Source organism: Notothenia rossii (assembly GCF_949606895.1).
Source record: "Notothenia rossii genome assembly, chromosome: 4".
Lineage (NCBI taxonomy): Eukaryota > Metazoa > Chordata > Actinopteri > Perciformes > Nototheniidae > Notothenia > Notothenia rossii.
The window spans coordinates 36,259,678-36,280,172 of record NC_136902.1 but is presented as its reverse complement, the minus strand read 5'-3'; the positions used below and the strand labels follow the sequence as shown (position 1 = coordinate 36,280,172).

General features: G+C 45.0%; 1 protein-coding gene across 2 annotated transcripts in view; it reads left to right on the top strand.

Annotated features, from left to right (window-relative positions):
* Positions 1-20,495, top strand: part of lamb2 (laminin, beta 2 (laminin S)) — a 103,059-nt gene continuing 82,564 nt past the window's right edge. For both annotated transcript variants that reach the window (XM_079678964.1, XM_079678963.1), the window contains exons 1-2: positions 1-151; positions 452-518. In XM_079678964.1, coding sequence (XP_079535090.1) covers positions 488-518 — 31 coding nt within the window. In that variant the 5' untranslated portion in view covers positions 1-151; positions 452-487. The remainder of the gene's footprint in view (positions 152-451; positions 519-20,495) is intronic.

The window sequence follows — 20,495 nt, the reverse complement described above, 5'->3', positions numbered from 1 at the left end:
TCCGGGGTTTCCAGCGCAGAGTCGCAGGAGCTGAGGACTCTTCATCGCAACAACGGTGCTCAGCCTCGCATCCGTCCGGCAGCTCCGCAGCAAGTGGACCAACAGGGAGACTGTACTACACAAAAGAGAAGCGAACTCCTTAAACAACACGGTGAGTGGCGACTTTTTCATTAACTCCCCAACTTTATTAAGTTTAAAGATACGTTGGTCAGCTCTACTCATTCTGCTTTAACTATTAACAGTGAGTTTTTTTATATTAACCGGTTAAAACAGCACAGAAAAGGAACAAAAAACAACAACAATTCCAAATTACCTCCACTCGTAACATTTTGGGGACCTGTAGTCGGGGGAAAATGCAAAACTTCTTTAACTCCAACTTTTTCAAAATGTTTAATGTAATAACTGTCTTGCATGTCGCTGTGTATAACACTGTTCATCATACATGCCACAGGTTGCCGCAGCCTCGCGGGTTGATGCGCGCTCAGAGATGAAAGCGTCACTACTAATGCTCGCCTGCGGTAAGTGCACTGTACACATCGAGAAGCCTTTAAAGTCCCTTCATGTTTTCTGCTCCATAACAAATCCTCAGAAGTGATTCAGTGAAGGCTGAACACTGTCTCCAGGTCACAGGGCTCTCTTTGATTAGTCTCTGGAAAATATGGAGCTTATGTTTTTGTGTTAAGTCTTTGGATTTCACGTGAATCCATGTCAGTTGATCCGGACACATGCTACAGCTTTGTGTCTGCAAGTGAGAATGCTCTGATAGGAGGTATTATTTCAGCCAACTGCTAGAAATGTTCACTAACAAAAGATAATATCACTTGGGTTCTTATTCAAAACTACATTTGCATTTTCATTAATATAACTCTCACAAAGTGAAGAAAATGTACATTTCAAAGCCAAAATAACAGTTTCTAAATGCATAAATGCGAGTTGACCAATCAACATTTTCTCTTTTTTAGTCACCGTTTTTATTAGCTTGTCTTATTCATTATCGACATATAGAAAAGTAAAAAATGATGCAGAAAATGAGAAATAGCTCTACTAGAAACAGTAGCCTGATCTCTGTGGATGTCTGTGAGGCTGATGGGAGTATCGGACCCTGCGCTGAGATAAGATAGCTGATGTTTCTTTTTTAGGACCCCCGGTGCCCTCCGGGTCTCTGGGGTCGGCCCTGTCTCTGCCTATCGGCCTCTCTCTGTGGGTGGTGTCGCTCTGTTTATGGTCCTCCTAAAACAGCCCAGCTGAATCCGCAAATAGAGACACCCACTCTACACCTACCTCCAGCTCTGTTGAAGACCCCTCTGTGTGTGTGGCTGAAAGAAATACAGAAAGGCTGGAAAATAGAACAGATCTAAACTAAAAACCACCACCAACACAGTATCTGATGAAAGATTCTTTGAACTCTTTTCAGTGTCATTTCATGGCTTGAAATGTTCAGAAAAGTGGTCAAAATAGAGTCCTTAAATCTGGAGGGTTAGCAATTACGGTTCCCTTATTTTAAAGTCAATGGTTTTGAAGGTTTTATTTAGATTGTTGATGTAAGATCTGTGATTAACGTAAGCTTACTAAAATGTTGTTCTAAAACTATAGGTTACTTATGTAACCCCAGTTCTCAGAGTAACATGAAGTGAGATGTCTCACTATGGGATGCGCCTTATCCGAGGAGCAAACAGAAGCATCTATCTCATTACGCCAATCCTGATTGGCCGGTGATCTTGATGTCAGCGTCAGGGAATCCACCCCCTATAAGTAGCTTGCGCTACGCCGCATGCGTCATTCAAAATAAGCACCTCTTCTCGCTTCACCATAGCAAGGAGGGCCATCTGGTGAGACATCTCACTTCATGTTACTCTGAGAACTGGGGTTACGTAAGTAACCTATAGTTCTCATTCATAACACTCCGTTCGATGTCTCACTATGGGATACTGTAGCTCCCGTATTGCCAGACGAGCTTATCTCGAAAATCACCAAACCAACCAGAACTTAACAGGTAGACTCAACAGGGTGCCCAGCACTGCTCGGGCCACACTGGGAGCAGAGACGTCTAGCCTGTAAAAGCGGACAGAAGTGAGCATTGAGGACCAGCTCGCCGCTGCACAAATGTCTTGGATGGAGACACCCTTGAACAAAGCCCAGGATGTAGCCAGACCACGAGTCGAATGAGCACGCAAACCCGAAGATGCCTGCAGAACCTGACTCGTGTAAGCCAAAGCAATTGCCTCCACAATCCAGTGAGAGAGCCGTTGCTTAGTAACAGGCTTGCCCTTCTGAGGGTTAGCCCAGGACACAAAGAGTTGGTCATTATGACAAAACTCTTTTGATCTATCTATATAAGTGCGTAAAGCACGGACTGGACATAGCAAATTCGGCTGCTGTTCCCCGGAGGGACACAGCGGCGGAAGAAATGCCTCAATGTCAATTGGGGTACATGAACCAACCACCTGAGGTATAAAGGCAGGGTTGTGCTTTAGCAACACTCTCGTTAGCCCTGGGGAGAACTGAGTGCATGAAGGATGTACAGATAGCGCATGAATGTCACTGACCCGCTTGGCGGATGCCAGAGCCAGTAACAGCACTGTCTTGAGTGACAGGTGCTTCATGTCAGCTTCTTCCAGGGGTTCAAATGGGGTTCGAGTGAGCCAATCTAAAACCGCTGTCAAGTCCCATAAGGGCACCAGTGACCTGGAGACAGGAAGGAGCCTGCGAGCTCCGTTCATAAAACAGCAGACCAAAGGATGTTGGCTGGCCGTCTTACCCTCAAAGCCCACATGGCATGCAGCAATAATAATAATAATAATAATAATAATAATGCATTTGATTTATATAGCGCTTTTCACGACTCAAAGACGCTTTACAATATGAGGGAGGGTAGACAAACAAGGACAGGCAAACAAGTAAGTATAGTAAAATAAATAAAAAGGCAGTCAAGAGGAAATTGATTGAGAGGAGGGGGGCTTATGGGTAGGCAGAGTTGAAAAGATGTGTTTTGAGGCGGGACTGAAAGACTGTGAGGGACTCAGAGTCACGGAGAATAATAGCAATAGCAGCCAGGTACTTTGATCGTGGAGAAAGCTCTGTGTTTTTCAATTAGGTCCTGTAGAAATGATAAAATCACTCCCACAGGGCATTGAAAAGAGGTGTGCCCTTTTTGAAGGCACCATTCCTCAAACACCCTCCACTTACAGTCATAAAGAGACCTGGTGGAGGAAGCTCTCGCACTCTGAATAGTGTTTATCACCTTCTGCGGGAGACCCACTGTATTCAGATTATACCACTCACAGGCCAGGCCCATAGGGCCATGCGCTCCGGGTGTGGGTGAAAGATCGTCCCCCCCGCCTGAGACAGTAGGCTATGTCTCTGACCGCACAGCAGCTGATAGATCTCCGCCAACCAGTACATTGCAGGCCAGTGCGGAGCTATCAGGATCATTGTGTGGCGCTGTTCCCTCACTCTGGCCAGAGTTTGGGGTATCAGCGCCAGGGGTGGAAACGCGTACAGGAGGACCGGAGGCTCTATGTGCGCGAGCGCGTCCACGCCTAATGGTGTGTTTTGATCGCGCATTGAAAAGAAAAGCTGACAGTGAGCATTTTCTTTTGATGCGAACACAGTGCATGACATTAAGGATTTTGGGAGATGGCCCTGTGGGCCATCTAAGCTAATTTACAGATGGCCCTGAGCCCAATAGAGATTGCCCTGAAAAATACGCGCGGACGAAATGACGCGCGAAGGGTTTGGAGGGCCTCCCCCTAGAACATTTAGATTTTTGCAGGTCTTAGATGCTGTCTGGTGCATTCTCTAGACTGAATTATAAGATGAACCACCACAATAATACAATTTCAATTGTATTCTTCATTTAACTTGTTTGTGTTTGCTCGCTTGCATGCCCTGCATAGCTATAATAAATACTTAAGTTGTTGGTCAAGACACTTTCCATCTGTTGAAGGCAAATGCCTTCCCAGATGTAAAAAAGTAGAAAACATTAAATTCAGTTATAACTGCCAAAACAAACATTATTTACGCTATTATGGCCCCTGTTAAAAATGTTTGTAATGTTATCTACTGTAAGTTGGTCGAAGGAATGCCTCCTCATCCAGAAGCTGACCGAGCAGCCGAGTGCATCCGCGAAGCACACACAATGGCGACGCCAGAGTTCCCGTTAGCAAGCAAATCTAAATCTCTTTGGTCAAAATGTCCGGTCAAAATAATTTCCCTTTAGCGCAATACCGCTTCAGTTGCGCCACTTATGTGACAGACAAGAAGAGTATGTGACAGACAAGAGTAGTCAATTCTAATGTGTAACACATAATGTGGAGAAAGAGATGTGCTGTATGGGTTGATTGTGCGTTGATCTGTTGCTAATGCCTCGGGGTTCCGGTGGGCATGTAAACAAATGCATAATGTTGCGCTATACTTTGTGGCCTCACCCAGTTGCATAGCGACACTTATTGTTTAGGTCACGGTGTCTTTTAATAAGCAGCTAGTCATATCATTAGCTAAAACTAGCTGGATCTGATCGATATGGACATAAACGCGAGTGAAGTCTAATCTGACGGGAGAGAGAGATCAGCTGCTGCTGACGAGTCGACACGCAGCTCTGCATGATCACATGCAGCGGTGAGCGGACAAAACACACACTTCAGGTTAGAATATCACACGTAGCTATTTTAATTACCTCTCAAACTACCTAAACTAGTTATAGATATGTTTAGTTTTACTGTCGGGTCCCTCATTACTGGATCCGCGAGCTGCATGATACTGTTATAATAGATTGCCCGATCGGGCAACTAGCAGGTGAGGCTTCATGGCCCGAGCTAAATACTAGATGGTCCCGGGCCATCGGGCAGTCCTTAATGTCGAGCCCTGGAACAGATCTACCGCGGCTCGGCCGTAACGCACCCACAGCTGGCTCACAACCATTGGATGTAGAGTCCAGTCTGCATATAGTGGTACGCCTCTGGACAGCAGGTCTGCTCCGAGGTTCATCACACCCGGTACGTGCGTCACTCTCAGAGAGAGGAGACGGACCGCAGCTCCACAAGATCAGTTTGCGTGCCAGCATGTGTAACTGGAGAGAGCGCAAACCCCCTTGTCGGTTTATATACGATATTGTGGTCGTATTGTCCGTCCTCACGAGGACATGGTGTCCTCTGAGAAAAGGCAGAAAGCGTTTTGGGGTGAGGAACACCGCTAAAAGCTCCAGGTAATTGATGTGCGCCCGCTGGAGGTCTCTGCTCCAGAGACCCCTCACCGGGCGACCCTCGTAAATACCACCCCAGCCTTTCAGACATGCGTCCGTGGTGATCACCTTCCATGAAAGGACAGTCCCCAACGATACGCCCCATACTAGAAAAGTTGGGTGTAGCCAGTGGCGCAGTGCCATTACGCATCTCGCCGTAACCATCACTCTATGCGCGCCATGACGCGCGGGGTTTAGTCTTAGAGGGCTACCCAGCGCTGAAACTCCCTCATGTGTAAGCGTCCCAGTCGTATGACCAGAATGGCTGACGCCATGAGCCCCAGTAACCGCAGGCATGATCTGAAGAGAACATGTTTGCGCAGCTGGAAATGAGCGAGACAAGCTCTGAAAGCTTTCACTCTTTCCGCCGACAAGCGGGCTGTAAAGGGCACCGAGTTTAGGCGTAAACCCAGGAAGAGTACAGTGTGCTGGGCACAGCATGCTCTTCCCTGTGTTTATTATGAAACCCAGGTTGAGCAGGTGCTTTACGAGGACATTTGTCTGCGTAATAGCCTCCTGCTCCGACTGTGCGAGGAGCAGCCAGTCGTCTAGGTAGGTTGCCAGGCGAATAAGATGTTGTCTCAACGGGGCTATCGCGGCTTCCGTACATCATACAAACACCCATGGACTGAGAGACAGCCCGAAGGGAAGTACTCTGTATTCGTAACAGACCCCCTGAAATGCGAACCTCAGATATTTCCTGTGTGGGTAATATACTGGGATATGGAAATACGCATCCTCCAGGTCGACTGATGTAAACCAGTCGTTTTGTCGCACGAGACGCAGCAGAGATGTGTGAGTGAGCATTCTGAATTTGTATCTTTTTAGATATGCGTTCAGAGCCCTCAAATCTAGTATTGGCCGAATTCCGTTCCCTCCCCGTTTGGGAACGAGGAAATACTTGGAATAAAAGCCGCTCTGACTCCGCTCGGCGGGTATTATAGAGATAGCCTTCTTTTCTAGAAGCGAGAGGATTTCTCTTTCTAGAATGTGGGCTGACTCCCCTCGGGCCTGTGAATACAGAACGCCCGAGAAGCGAGGGGGGGTGACAGCGAATTGGAGTCTGTAGCCCCGTGTAACTGTCTTGAACATCCAAGCAGACGTTGTGAGCATCTTCCACTGTTCGCTCCTTAGAGCCAGCGGAGATATCACGTCTTTTGCCCTCTGAGTCTCTATTTGTTGTGTTATGGGGCCCTCTAGTGTTGGTACCCCGATTTGACAGTCCCCACCGACACTGCGCATGCGCGTGACGGAGGTGCCTTCACAACCCCAACCAGCACTGCGCCTGCACGTGACGGTGGTGGCCTCACAGCCCCAGTCGTCACTGTGCATGCGCGTGGCGGCGGTGCCTTTACAGACCCGTTCATTGTCCGCCTTTTGAGAGAGGCCGTAGCTGCTCTCAAAAGGGGAACAAATGGCGGGCTGTTTATTGTTTTTATTGTTTTTTCTTTCATTTTTTTTAGCTGCGCCCTCGGCCTGAGGCCTGGATGCGTCAGTGGAAAATGCTTTATCCGAGAAAACAGAACAATATTGTGACATGTGTTTCGGTGCACTTGAGGATGGCGTTGAGGCATCTCTCAAGGCAACGGGAACACATCTGGAGCTGGGGAACCTTCCAGCTCCGTCACTGAGGGAAGAAGAGGAGGCTGTCAGGCCGTCCGCTTCTTCTTCCTCGACTGCTGGCGAGATTTTCTGGGCCAACTTGCCCTCGTCTCCTGCCTGGGCTGGGGACTCGGGGCGGGCTGTGACCTCTGCTGCTTGGGTACTTTAAACCGAGCAGCTGAGGTAGCTTGGTCGAAGGACTGCCGCTGTGGAGGCAGCGGCTGGACCCTTCGAGGAAGACAGAGGTGGAGGGCCTCGTCTTCCTTCTTCTTGGACTCGCATCTCTTCTGCATAGAAGCGAGCGCAAAACCCAAAATCCCCTCGGGAACGATGGGCATGTCCAGCACATCCTCTCTTTCCCGGTCTGGGAGGTTGGTGAGGTTGAGCCATCTAGCTCTTTCCTGCACCACCATAATTCCCATTGCCTTGCCCGTGGCCTGGACGGCGCAACGTTGAACGCGGAGACAGATGTCCGTGATCGCGGCTATCTCGTCCAGTACTGCCGGTCCAGGATTACTCGTCATTTCCTTGCAGAACTCCGCTTGGTAAGCGGTTAGCAGCGAGGAAATGTTCAAAGCCCTGGCGGACAATGCTGCGGCTCTGTAGGACCGTTCAGTCATGGTTGACTGGAACCGGTCCGCGTTTGCCGGCAGCGTGGGGTTCCTGCTCGGTGTAGTCGCCATCCTCGGGAGGAGGTGAGCTGCCACCAGCGGTTCCATCGGCGGTATGCGGAGCAGGCCGAGCCTCTCCATACCGTCGCAGTCTAGGGAGGAGGCACCCTGGATTGGGGCCTTGTTGCTGAAGGGCCGGTCTCTCCACGAGACCGACACCTCATCCAACATCTCCGGGAAGACCGGCAGGAGTTGCCTCTTTGTCCTCGTTGCTTGTGGCAAATTTTTCCCCTCTTAACGGGAACTGGAGGTCTCCTTGGCCATTTCGGGCCATGGGATGTCTAGTCTGGCTGCGGCACGCTGACACACGGCCTGCAGGTCCATACTCAGACAGGGCAAAGCTGGTGTACTATCGCCCGGGAGAGCAGCCATCGCTCCCGGCGTTGCCGCCTGAGCCGATGACATGAAGACGTTGTCTTCCTGCTCATCGGAGTCGGACAGGAGGAATCCAGAGGCATCCTCTTCGTCCTCCGTATAGTCCAACTCCAGGACATCTTCTGCGGGCGAGACCATGGTGAGGTCCAGCCGGGTGCCCCAGCTTTGTATAGCGTGGGGCCCCGCTCGCACGTCCCTCGCTGCCACCGAGTCCCAGCCTGACACGACGCGGGACTCCGGTTCTGCAGCTGCCACTACTGATGAGCCCCAGACCGACACAGTGCAGGGCTTCATCTCTGTGGCGGACGCCCTTGTGGCCTGATTTCCGTCCGGTAAATCAGAGGACATGAGGGAGTCCTGACCCGACAAGCTAGCTTGGCGAGCTAGCCGTCGGCGGAGGCTCTTCACGGTGAAACGGGCACAATGCCCGCAGGTTGTCGATAGCCTCCTGGGCATGTTGCAGCCCGAGGCAGGACGAGCAGACCTGGTGTGCGTCTGTGTCTGAAATCTTCAACCCCCAGCCGCAGAGCCGAGCCTCCGATTCCCTGGCTCCTCTGGTGTGAGGGAGAGACGTGTCCATCTTGTTCGCCATTATGGCGACGTGGGAAGGACGCTTTCGTAGCAGGTGCGTTGTCGAGAAAATAATCCTCTCCAACCTGTCGTTAATCCAGAGAAAATACGACGGTGTAGGATTTATTCCCGAAGAATATTAACTGGTGTGTTAATATTCTTTCTTAGTCCTATTCTTCTCTGGTGTGAGAAGAAAGAAAAAAACGTCCTCACTATCGTGGTGTTGGTAGCGAGGAAGGTAAGCTAGCAACAGGTGTGCCGCTAGCTTGAATCAAAACCTTACCTTTTCGATTTCCGGAGAAAAAAGAAAAAAGGTGAGGTCGAGTGTGGTACTAACTGGTATGTTAGCACCGACAGTCTTCTTGCAGAAGTATATATAAAAGTAGCCGGCGAGCGCCCGTCGACCGAAGTTAGCTTGGTTAGCTTGGTTCTGTCTGTGGACTGTGTGAGCTAGCCCGGCTACCAATATAGAGATGTGCTCTGAAGCGAGAAGAGGTGTTTGAATGACGCATGCGGCGTAGCGCAAGCTACTTATAGGGTGGGTGGATTCCCTGACACTGACGTCAAGATCACCTGCCAATCAGGATTGGCGTAATGAGATTGATGCTTCTGTTTGCTCCGCGGATGAGGCGCATCCCATAGTGAGACATCGAACGGAGTGTTATGAATGAGAACATCCAATACATCAGTAAATACGACACTGGTGAATGTTTGAAGATTCTTTGGGTTACAAAAACAGTGGACAAATAACTAAATGAAATAGTAAAAGTCATCACCCTGAACATTAGCCGCGTTTAGCTTAGCGGTGTTGACACAGCCACTCTGAGTCTGAGCTCAACTAATTTAGTTATAGTTTAATGTTAGCTTTTTACTTCTTGGGATTGCATTTACGCCTCAATCATAACATGTGGATCAATTATCCTGCTGAACAAGACATACAAGTATCATAAACACCTATTTGCCAAAGTTCTTATTTTGTGCAATAGTCCGAAAGTTGCCCTTACTTCTGTTGCGGCCTACAACAAAACGTCATCACTGCACCACTGTATTGCAGCCTGACGCCTGCACTACTCCATGCAAACTGGATGTGTGCTAGAAACTTTCAGATATCTAAAGATTTAGTTGACTAATGACCTTCAATAAAAGGCCTCCTTATGCATTGTTCCCTCCAGATGAAGACAACGCGCTCATTGCTCCTGTTAAAGTCTATTAGTGCCTGTTGTTAGCACCCACCAGGCCTCAGACATGATCACTGACCACTCCTGCTTTACGGTGGTGGGATTAGCTTCCGGGACACAGCAGCACACTTGTCTGCTTTTTCATCTGCTTTTTGTAACCTTTGTCTTTTGTAGATCAAGAGGAAACACATTGGAAAGTAATAATAAGAACATGAGTAAAAGGATTCTACACAAGATATCTGTCGTTCTGTCAAAAAGTACAGTTTTGGGGGAATTTTAGGAAGTTTGTTGATGCAGTTTAAAGAGTGTCCACTTAGGCTTTGTGATAGGGGAGGATGGATGGGTCCAACACAACCTGCACTAAAAGTCATCGTTACATTACAGACAGGCTTACTTAACTTACTTACTTTAACCCAAAACATGACCTCTTTTCCTAAATCTATCCAGTTATGGCGCATAATCACAATCCCGTAGTTTTGGCATCTAAACCGAACATAACTCAAATGAAAACCTTTAAACTAAGAACCTTTTTATAGCGTTATAGTAATACGCAGTCTGCACCGTTTTGAAGCATTATAGTTGTAGATAAAACAGCTGATAACAGCCATAAAATGGCCTGATAATATCAAAGCCGGTGTGTAAAGAAGTTGGAAGAAGCAGATTTCTCCTACTTGTTTCAGATATTTTTCAGGGCATTTTACACATTGTTTCAAGTCAGAATTGAATTTTTTTTTTTAAAAGAAGAGTTGCCACTGCTTTACTTAAGAATTGAACTATTTGTTGAGTATTTGGTTTTTAGCCAATGCTTGTCTTTCTTGGTTATTGGATCTGGTTGTTGGGAAGTCATCTTGAGCATTAGTTTTGCGGTACACCATATAAGTGAGGAGACTAAGTCAAAGGGAAAAGTCTGAGATGTAAGAGAACCTGTTTTCCGCCTCTGAGTGTCGAGAAAAGGTTAAAGTGTCTGTAGAGGAAATAAGTGAAAAATAAGTGCTGAGAGTATTAGAGGAGATTAAGAGAAGGAAACAGGAGACAAGAGTGTGTTTCAGAGTGGAAAAGGTGAACAAGTGTGTCTGACATGGGGTGTCTGTCACACACTGTCATTGCTGTCATGGGAGCTGTCAATTCAGATTCCTGACGCCTCCCAAGACCTGCTCCAAGGTCAAGGGGTCGTGTCCAAACCCCTAGGGCAGACACAGGGTTAATTGGTGTGTGTGTGTGTGTGTGTGTGTGTGTGGGTGTGTGTGTGTGTGTGTGTGTGTGTGTGTGTGTGTGTGTGTGTGTGTGTGTGTGTGTGTGTGTGTGTGTGTGTGTGTGTGTGTGTGTGTGTGTGTGTGTGTGTGTGTGTGTGTGTGTGTGTGTGTGTGTGTACAAATGTATGCGTGTGTGTGTTTGAGAGAGTGAAAGGGCTCAGGCTGCAGGACAAAGGAAGCAGCCGTCCTCTCTTTTCTTTTCACTTTCTTTTTCTTTTCTGCTCTTGGGGGTGGGGTGAAAAGTGGACGTGTTGGAAGCTGGTCGCGCGTGTGTGTGTGCGTGTGTGTGTGAGAGAGAGAGAGAGAGAGAGAGAGAGAGAGAGAGAGAGAGAGAGAGAGAGAGAGAGAGAGAGAGAGAGAGAGAGAGAGAGAGAGAGAGAGAGAGAGAGAGAGAGAGAGAGAGAGAGAGAGTGAATTAGGGCTGCAACTAACGATTATAGTCAGTATCGATCCGTCTATCTGCTGATTATTTTCTCATTAAATCAATTGGTCCACCCCAGCTTCTCAAAATCAAGGTGTTGTTTATTTATGTCTTGTTATTTTCAGTCCAAAATGCTAATAGATTCAGTTCAAAATATCAGAAACAAATTAGAAAAGCAGGAAAACTTTCGTATATACATACGAGGATATTTGAGAATGTCATATTGGCATATAAAAAACATCTAAAAGTTGGTGATTTGTTTCTGCCAATGCACTTTAGTTTGTGGAGTATCAGTGCAGAAGTTTTGTTGAGCAAATTGATGTGATGAAGTTCAACTGTTGGAGGGAGCTACTCATTATTAATTTCAGAAGAAAGGAAGGAAGGAAGGAGGGGAGGAAGGAGGGAAGGAAGGGATGGGAAGAGGATGGAAGGAATTGGAGAGGAAGCAAGAAAGGAAAACTTAGATGAAAGAGGATCTTGGTAAATCCTCTGTAATTCACCTTTCTTAGAGCTTTGTGCGTGTAGGAATGGGGGGTTTGTAGAACTATACTGACGTCCTCCTCAGATGTGTGTGTGTGTGTGTGTGTGTGTGTGTGTGTGTGTGTGTGTGTATGTGTGTGTGTGTGTGTGTGTGTGTGTGTGTGTGTGTGTGTGTGTGTGTGTGTGTGTGTGTGTGTGTGTGTGTGTGTGTGTGTGTGTGTGTGTGTGTGTGTGTGTGTGTGTGTGTGTGTGCGTGTGTGCGTGCGTGCGTGCGTGCGTGCGTGCGTGTGTGTGTGGGCAGGTGAGGGCTGGCATTAGGCAGGGAGAGTGTGTGTGTCCCGGAGCCTTTGTTAGCGACAGCCTCCGGAAATGGGCGGATGGCAGAACAATGGTGCGATAAAGCCTACTAACCACCAGCACTAGAGAGGGAGAGAGGCTGAAAAATGGAGGAGGGAGGGAGGGGGTGAAAGAATCAGGACAAAGAGAAGAGAGGGACAATTTAGGCACAGGCAAAAGGGAGGGGGGGGGTGGTGGAGAGAGAACAGGTTTGTTTCTATGAAAGGACGGTGAGTTAGGTTTCCCCGTACTGTTGGCAGGGCCTTCTTCAGATGAATAGAGGAGGTGGAGATAGTGGAGGAGGAGGACTTGAGGGGGAGGATGAAGGGGCATGGAGGAGGAATATGATATAGAGAGGGTCTCATTAAAAACAATAGGGAGGCTGGTACAGTGCTGAACCTGCGTGTGCAAACAATGTGGAGTGGAACATGTCGGAATGCAAACAGGAAGTAAACATGTTGAGTTTTTGGACATTTTCACATCTTATAATGAGATTACTGATATGCTGAGACCCAGCACGGTCTTTGTGTTCCTTTATATTGATCAATATACTTAAGTTCAAATTTGAGGTACGTGTAATACTTATTGAACTTTATACTTTTACACTGCATATCGAAGACTAATATTGTACTTTTTGATTAGCCTGAAGTTATAGTTACTTTTCAGATTACACTTTTTCATATGTTTTCTGCCCACTAGGCTGGTGAATAAATAAATACATTTAAGTTTACCGCACTCTCGCGGGAATATCTCCGCAATGGAGCGAGCTTAAGACCCTAGCCACGCGGAGACGGTAACAAAAACGAACCAAATTCGATATCAAAAAAGTCTTCCGTCTACACGCAATCGGCACCAGAAACGTGTCCGTCCATACGTGACCACTCAACCCGCTGGAGATGCTGTAGTAGGGGAGAAGGGGGTAAGTTTAGCCAGTGGGTAAATTGAACCACCCCCTGTAACCAGGCAACGCCTTATAGTTGTAATCAAGTGACCAGAAATTATGCAAGCTCCACCCATTTCTCATTGCCTGTGAAAGAGAGATACTCATTGTGGTCTGGTAAGTAAACATTTTTACAAAAAAAAACGTTTTTTGCTTGTCAAAGTACATTTTCTAGATGTCAGCTATATCGGTTGTCATGTAAAAAAAAAAGTATCCAGGTTTAAACACATATATTGTATATGTTGATGTGTTAGCAGCGTATTAAACCATGTGAATCATTAAGCTAAAGATGACTCTATTTTTTCTAAAATGGTGGCTATAGGGTAAAGTGAACCATGGGCCTTGGGGTAAGTTGAGCCAGTTTTTCAATGCAGAAATTAATGAAAGTAGGCCAAGTTGACAATAAGAGCTCATTGTAGGCTACATTTAAAGTTGAATTTACCTTGTGTTTGATTGGTGAGATGTATGAAATTGTATCACCATTTGTATGATTACTTTTCCTTTTAACATGTTAAAAAAAATCAATCAATTCAATCGAAATTTATATAAAAAATATTTGAAAAACTAAGCTTGTATTTGGTACCTATAAGATTTGTTGTAGGTATGCCCAGGTTTGAACAGATATGCCCAGATTTGAACCGTGGTTCAATTTACCCCCTGACCTGGATCAACTTACCCCTACACTGCAAGTTGAGCCACAAGACTTTTTTTTTTTAAGAAGTAATATTTTCACTGCCCTTGATCAAATATTAATTATTATCATTGCCATTGATAGGAGACGTCCTGAATTATAGGTGTGTGTTTTCATTTTTACTATGTAATTTCTCCTGCTTAGAGGACAGCATATCTGAAAATGACTCAATTTACCCCACTCTCCCCTACATATGCCAGGCCTGTAAGTGACGCTGTACTTCCGCCACAAAATACACCAAAAGTAGCGAAGAAGACTTCACGAATATGCATGGTTGGCATGGTTGCCCTTCCGTTTATTTTCCGTGGTGGATTTAGCAGCAGAGGTGGGGAGAGAGGCAGGGGCCAGGGCTCTGGCTCTTTTTCTCCCTCCCCGAGGCAAGCGTTTGCTCCTGCTGTAATTCAATGCAATCCCTCCCTCGCTGTAAATCTCCTCGGTAGTCCACTAGCAGATGAAAGACACCCACCTCTCTGCCTCTTCCAAGGGACGAGGGAACCGTGCGGCAGAGTTTCCGTTATAATTTTTTCTCTCCGGTCAACACGTCCGGTAAAGATTAAATCTTCCGGACAAAATTATAAAAGTGCCGGTCAAAGGTCTTCTTTGTTATTTATTGAGCTTTAAAACAAATGAATAACAAATCTATATAATAATATAAGAATAATATACGGAGTCTCTCTTTTCCTCCCCCTCTCCTGACAGCCCGTCAGTATTTTCGTTATCAGGAAATGATCGTATAGGCGTAATCACAGAGCCGTTTGGCCCCCCAGAGCGTTGCGTCTGCAGATCTACCCACCTTGGCTCCCGTTATCGTTGTCGTTTCTGCGTTTCCCTGTCGGCCTCGTGTGGCCAAACCGTCTATATCAGTGGTTCTCAACCTGTGGTACGCGTACCACTGGTGGTACGCCAGCTCCCGCTAGTGGTACGTGGAGGAATCTGACGTATAACATATATATATATATTTTTAATTATTATTATTATTTTTTTATTTTATTTTTTTATTTATTCAAAGGTGGGGTAGGTAATTTTTGGAGAGACCAGCTCGAGTGAGCTAGAATTTGAAAATACACAACCGGAAAAAATATGCCACTTCCTTACAGAGCCTTCCACAGATGACATTTTTTTATGGATTTTTTGTCAAAGCACTTAGATATTCATTGCTATCGGGATGTTAAGAGCATTCCATGGAATATAACAAAAAAGTGTATCTCGAGCCGGTTTCTCAAACTTACCTACCCCACCTTTAACTTTTACACATACAGACATATAAAATACAGGAAACACAACTAAGTAAACAAAAAGATGAAAAGCAGTCACTACATTGTGCACATTTGGGACATTAAGGTACACTATTTGGGACATTAAGGTACACTATTATTACTGATGGTAAGGACCTCAGACAACTTCAATTTAAAATAGGCTATAGGGACAAGTGCCATCAGTTTGAGGCTTGATTGAATAACATTAATTAAAAAATAAATCATACTATCAAAATACTACAACGAATGAAAATAAGCTTGAGATAATTGAAACTATGGTTTGAATTAGTTCTAATAGGCTATTGCTGTTTTTAGATTTAGAAACGAAAACATTTATTTTATTTTATTTCTGGCGTTGCTAATTACGACCATACTACCCGCTAACGTTGCAAGCAAGCTAAAGAAAAAAGAAAGCTGAATGATGTTAAAAACGTGGCTCAAAACGGGAGGTATTCGGAAGAGAGGTACAGAGGAGAATATTACCAGCGAAGGTGAACAAGTGAATGAGGAGGATCATCAACCGAGCACAAGCGCAGGCTCCGCAAGCAACGCAAAAGTGATATGCACAGCCGCTGTGATGCAGGACAGAAGTGACTCAGGAAGAAGGCATTTGCTCAAATAATGGAGAGAACGCTGTGACCGAGGTCAAACGCTGAAAAAGCACACACTTGTCCTTAATTGTTATCTTTTTTGTTATCTTTTTTCTTTTCTTTTTTACTTTGCCACCACAGAAATGGCAATAGCAAACATCAGCAGACTGAAGATGAGCTATTAGCCCTTAGGCTCATCTGCTCCTGGAGGCTTCATTATTATTGTGGAACTGAATTCCCAATAGGACATTTTCTGTTACGATGTAGGTTGTTGCAGGAGGCCTACATTCAAACTTTGGTATAGGTCCAGGAAATGATATGTGTGTACAGTTGACATGTGTTGTGTGAGAATAAGTTATTATTTTGTTCTTTATAATCTCGCTTGTGGAGAGAGAGAGAGAGAGAGAGAGAGAGAGAAAGAAAGAGAGAGAGAGAGAATTTTAACATTGGTCATATGGTGGTACTTGGAGAGCCAACTATTTTCTCAGGTGGTACTTGGTGTAAAAAGGTTGAGAACCACTGGTCTATATGATAAAGAACAGTAGCGGATACGACCCGTATCATCTCTGTGTGGCTGCAGCCTAAGTTTCACTTTCCATTGCATGATATAGCCCAGCGCAACACATTCATCACACATGTTGCCGCTTGTTTGTACCATTTTCAGGCGATTTGTAATCTGTTTTCAATTTCAAGAAGCGTATAAAACAAACCACATTTATCCATGCTGAAAGTAGATTTAGATGTTAGGAGTGAGATAGAGATTATTATCTAATATATGCATCCAATGAAGCATTACATGAAGTCTGTTGATGATCAGAGGCTGTTGTTGGGGCTACATAAACGTTTTTGTATTCTTGTTTTGTAGACAGACCATGCAGGCCAGCCCCATGGTCACCAAGGTTCATGTTTTAATAGGATTTTTACAAAAAAAGCCCAGACGAGCCTAACGTGAAAAAATGGCTTTGACCTCAGAGAGTTAAACTTGGGCCTGCAACCATTGTTTTACTGTATTTTGTTTTGAAAATCCACAGCGAAGGTTTGTGTCTTACTACATGCAGTGTATTTTGCATATCTCTCAGTAGCCAACGATCTGTGAGTCTGTTGGCTCGGACATAAACTCTGTAATAAATGTAGCCTACATTTCATATGAGGTGTAAAACCTGTGAGCATTTTAAATCGCATTTGAAGTAAATCCTTGTAGAATCTTTAGTTGTATTGTATTGTTGATTTATTGTGTGAACGAGGCGATGTAGAGAAGGTTAAGCTGTCATTATTAGGCTGTTATGTACTGTTGGAGTGGTAAGCAGGCCTATTGTTTTTGCATATTTGTGGAGTTAGGTGGTCCGTGAGTGTTTTTTATTGGTTAAGTGGTCCTTGGTATGAACAAGTTTGAGAAACACTGCGCTAGTGGATTGTCAACGGGGGGAGCCTCGCTGCGGGGAAATTATACAGATGGCCAGTCCGCCCATGAAAAATTTCTATGCACACGTTATTATTAATAATAATGTATTCACGACCCCCATTTTGGGAACCCCTGGCTTAGTGCATGTAAAGTAATCTAGTTCTATTTAAATGGATGGAAACGTGCATGGATTTTTAATTTGATGGACATACTATGCTGTTTGAAAGACTGTGATCCCATGTTTTACTCAATTACAATACAAATGTTGTCATGTCATGTCCACACACTTTACAGCTGACATGTTTTTGTGTATTGCTACAGGGCACAGGCCAGATCTAATAACATGTTGCGTTGTGCAGCTTGTTAAAAAGCACTCTCAGACACCTCTAATGACCTAATAGCAGTGATCACAGTGTGTTACTGCAACATGTTAGGATGGAAGAGGAATAAGGAAGGGTGGAAGGCAGAAAGAGGGGAAGGAAAACAGAGACAAAGAAAGGAAGGAATGATGTAAGGAAGGATCAATTAATGGGATCATTATTTTTCTTAAGATATTTCTGATTCGATGTTGTTGTAATGGAAGAATGCCTTACCTACAATAATACAATGTGTAGTGGTTACATCTTGTAGCTCTATTATAACACACAGGGACATGCAAAGGTCTTATAAACGCGTGTAAACATAAGACAGTTGTGTCAGGTAACAGGTCATGTGTATTTCAATGATATTGAGAATTCAAGATCCTGCATTTTGTTGTATTTGTAGATTTGTTGAAGTCTAGTCACTTAAATACTGCTCCGATTTGACAATGCTCTTCCACGACAAATGTAGTACCCAGAGTTACTAACTCATTTCTATATCATATATAAGTTGTTTTCGAGAACTGTTTGAAAAGGTACATATGATTTGAAGTTCAGGAGCTTAAAGAGTCTACATCTCATCGAAGCTGAACCTTAAGATTTGTTCAAGCATTATGTGTTTGGCAGATTTGTTTTTCTGCCACTCTCCTGGCTCCTCTCTCAGGGGAACCATAGGGTCATCATCAGTTCAATCTAAGGTTGAGAAATGACTTCACACACCAACACACATGCAGTACTCCCCTATGTATTCTTAATTATTCTCAGAGTACATGGCCTTTTACCAGACAGAGGATACATCTCCTATACTGGACATGTTGTTGTCATTATATCATTGCTCATAAGTTTACATTCAAGCATGCTTACTGTACTGAAGTACTCAAATGCACACTAAAGTTAGAGAAAACAGGCCACCATCAAACACATGCAAACACAGTTGCTGTAGTTGGAGTGGAGCCAGATTTTCTTCATCCGAAGCTGTGATTAGCACCTACAGGGAGCACATCTGCCGTCAGCGCTCCATGTCTCTGAGCAGCTGCTGAGGACTATGGCAAACACACAACACCATCCCCACTAACCAGACCCGCAGCCACTCGCTGTTTTCTGCCCAGTAACTACGGGACAAGCTTGTTGACTGTCAGGCTGCTCCCAACATCTGCTGGCCATGTGTGCCTGAGGGGCCACTTTGTGCCTGTACAGTAGTAATGATCATTTAACAGATATGATCTTTGTTATCAAGTCCTGCTGCATGTTTGGGTTTAATGTGCTGTGGCTAAATACGTTTGTAGTTAATGCTTAATCAACATTTTTGCAAAATTGCAATATATGGACTTATGCAATATCCAAACGTTGTATGTGGTTGGGGGCCGATAGTAGCTCAGGAGCTCTGGTTCGATCACCGGCCCCTGCAGTCAACTTGTCGATGTCCACTTGGGCAAGACATTCAACCTCAAAGGACTCTTTATGGCATGACAAACAGTGCGTGAGTTTGTGTGAGGGTTAGTTTTCCTGAGCAGGAAAATAGTTTTGATTGTATTTTATCCAAGAAATAGAGATTTCAATGTTCATATGGTCTGACAAGCAGTTAAAAATGTGAGGATCTCTATTAGAGTGTCAGTAAACCATCAGTGACGGCAGACATGTTGGAATGAAGGCTGGCAGTGAATGTGACTTGTGTGTCTGCTGAGTTCGGAACAACCATTATTAGGTTTCCATCTAGTCCAGTCTGTATGCCCACCTGTTGCTGGCCGTGTTCCATGTTTCCTCTCGAGCACGGAGTGATGCAGACGTCTCCCGGATGGTTCAGGAATGTGAACGCTTCCTCCAGTAGGACCAGCTGTCCTCCAGTGCCAGGCCTGAATCTAACAGCCTGTGTTAATGGGCTGGCAAGCGTCTGGACACACTCACTGACACACTGTCTGTGAGACAGGCAGCAGTCAGCTGAGGCAAAGTCAGGCCAAGAGAAAGTATATGATGAATGGAGTCAATATATATATATATATATATATAAATAACAAGTTGGCTCTGCTTCCCGGGTTTAAAAATATATACCGGTAATTCATTTTCGAATACACATTTTTAGGCCAACACTTTTTTTCCATATGAAATGAATATTTATTACTAATCTATAAAAGCCATAAACCTCATATTTCATAGTTATATTAATATATAAGATAAATAAAAAATATATCAAATGCAATAAGGCATGACATAAGATTACATTTTTTAATAACATCCACCTATTCATCTTGTCAACAGATTACAGTCTACCTGCAAATAGAGTTTAGCACAGGGGCGATGTGCTGTTCCATTGGCTGTGGAGGTCATCCTTGTTGCATCGTTCTGAACCAGCAGAGGAGATGTTCCATCTGGTTCTTAGGGATTTCTGAGACAATAATCATGGAAATGAGTCTAATATTTGAGAATGTTAGATATTTTTCCTGTAATTGTTCTTCCTCTCCAGCTGTGGGTCTGTAGACCTGTCACCACCTTTCATACCCCCACCTCATATTGGTTCATACTTGACATTAAGGTTAGCAACTATCTGTATCTGTGCTGATTAAGAAAGGGAACAAATGGGAAGGTGAACAGTGGGAGAGAGAAAGGACCTGCTGAGATGCAGAGGAAAGTATAGAAGCAAAGAGATGGGAGTTGAGAGCCGAAGATAATAAAGGGGCGAGGAGGGAGGAGAACAGCTGGATGTTTGTCTGTGGGAGTTCACCATCTATCAGCTAAGTGCAGAACCAAGAGTGGACAGAGACACAGAGAGGGAGAATGTCAACTAATTAGCTTGGGGGAGTTAAAAATAAAAGGCTGTTGACTTTTCTCTCCCCCGGTTTTAAAGTCTGATGTGGAGTGCTAAACATATCCCTGCCGCCTTCTAGTCCCACACTCACTCAGGTCAGGTATGCCGTTCATTGCCTGTCTTAAAACAATGCTGTTCTTATCCGCTACACTCATAGGCAAGCTGATGTTGGATCTGAATATGCTGTCATTTTAATATTCTTAACGTGTTTGCTTTAACTATTCACCCTTCTTTCTGTCTGAGCAAATGTGTGTGTGTGTGTGTGTGTGTGTGTGTGTGTGTGTGTGTGTGTGTGTGTGTGTGTGTGTGTGTGTGTGTGTGTGTGTGTG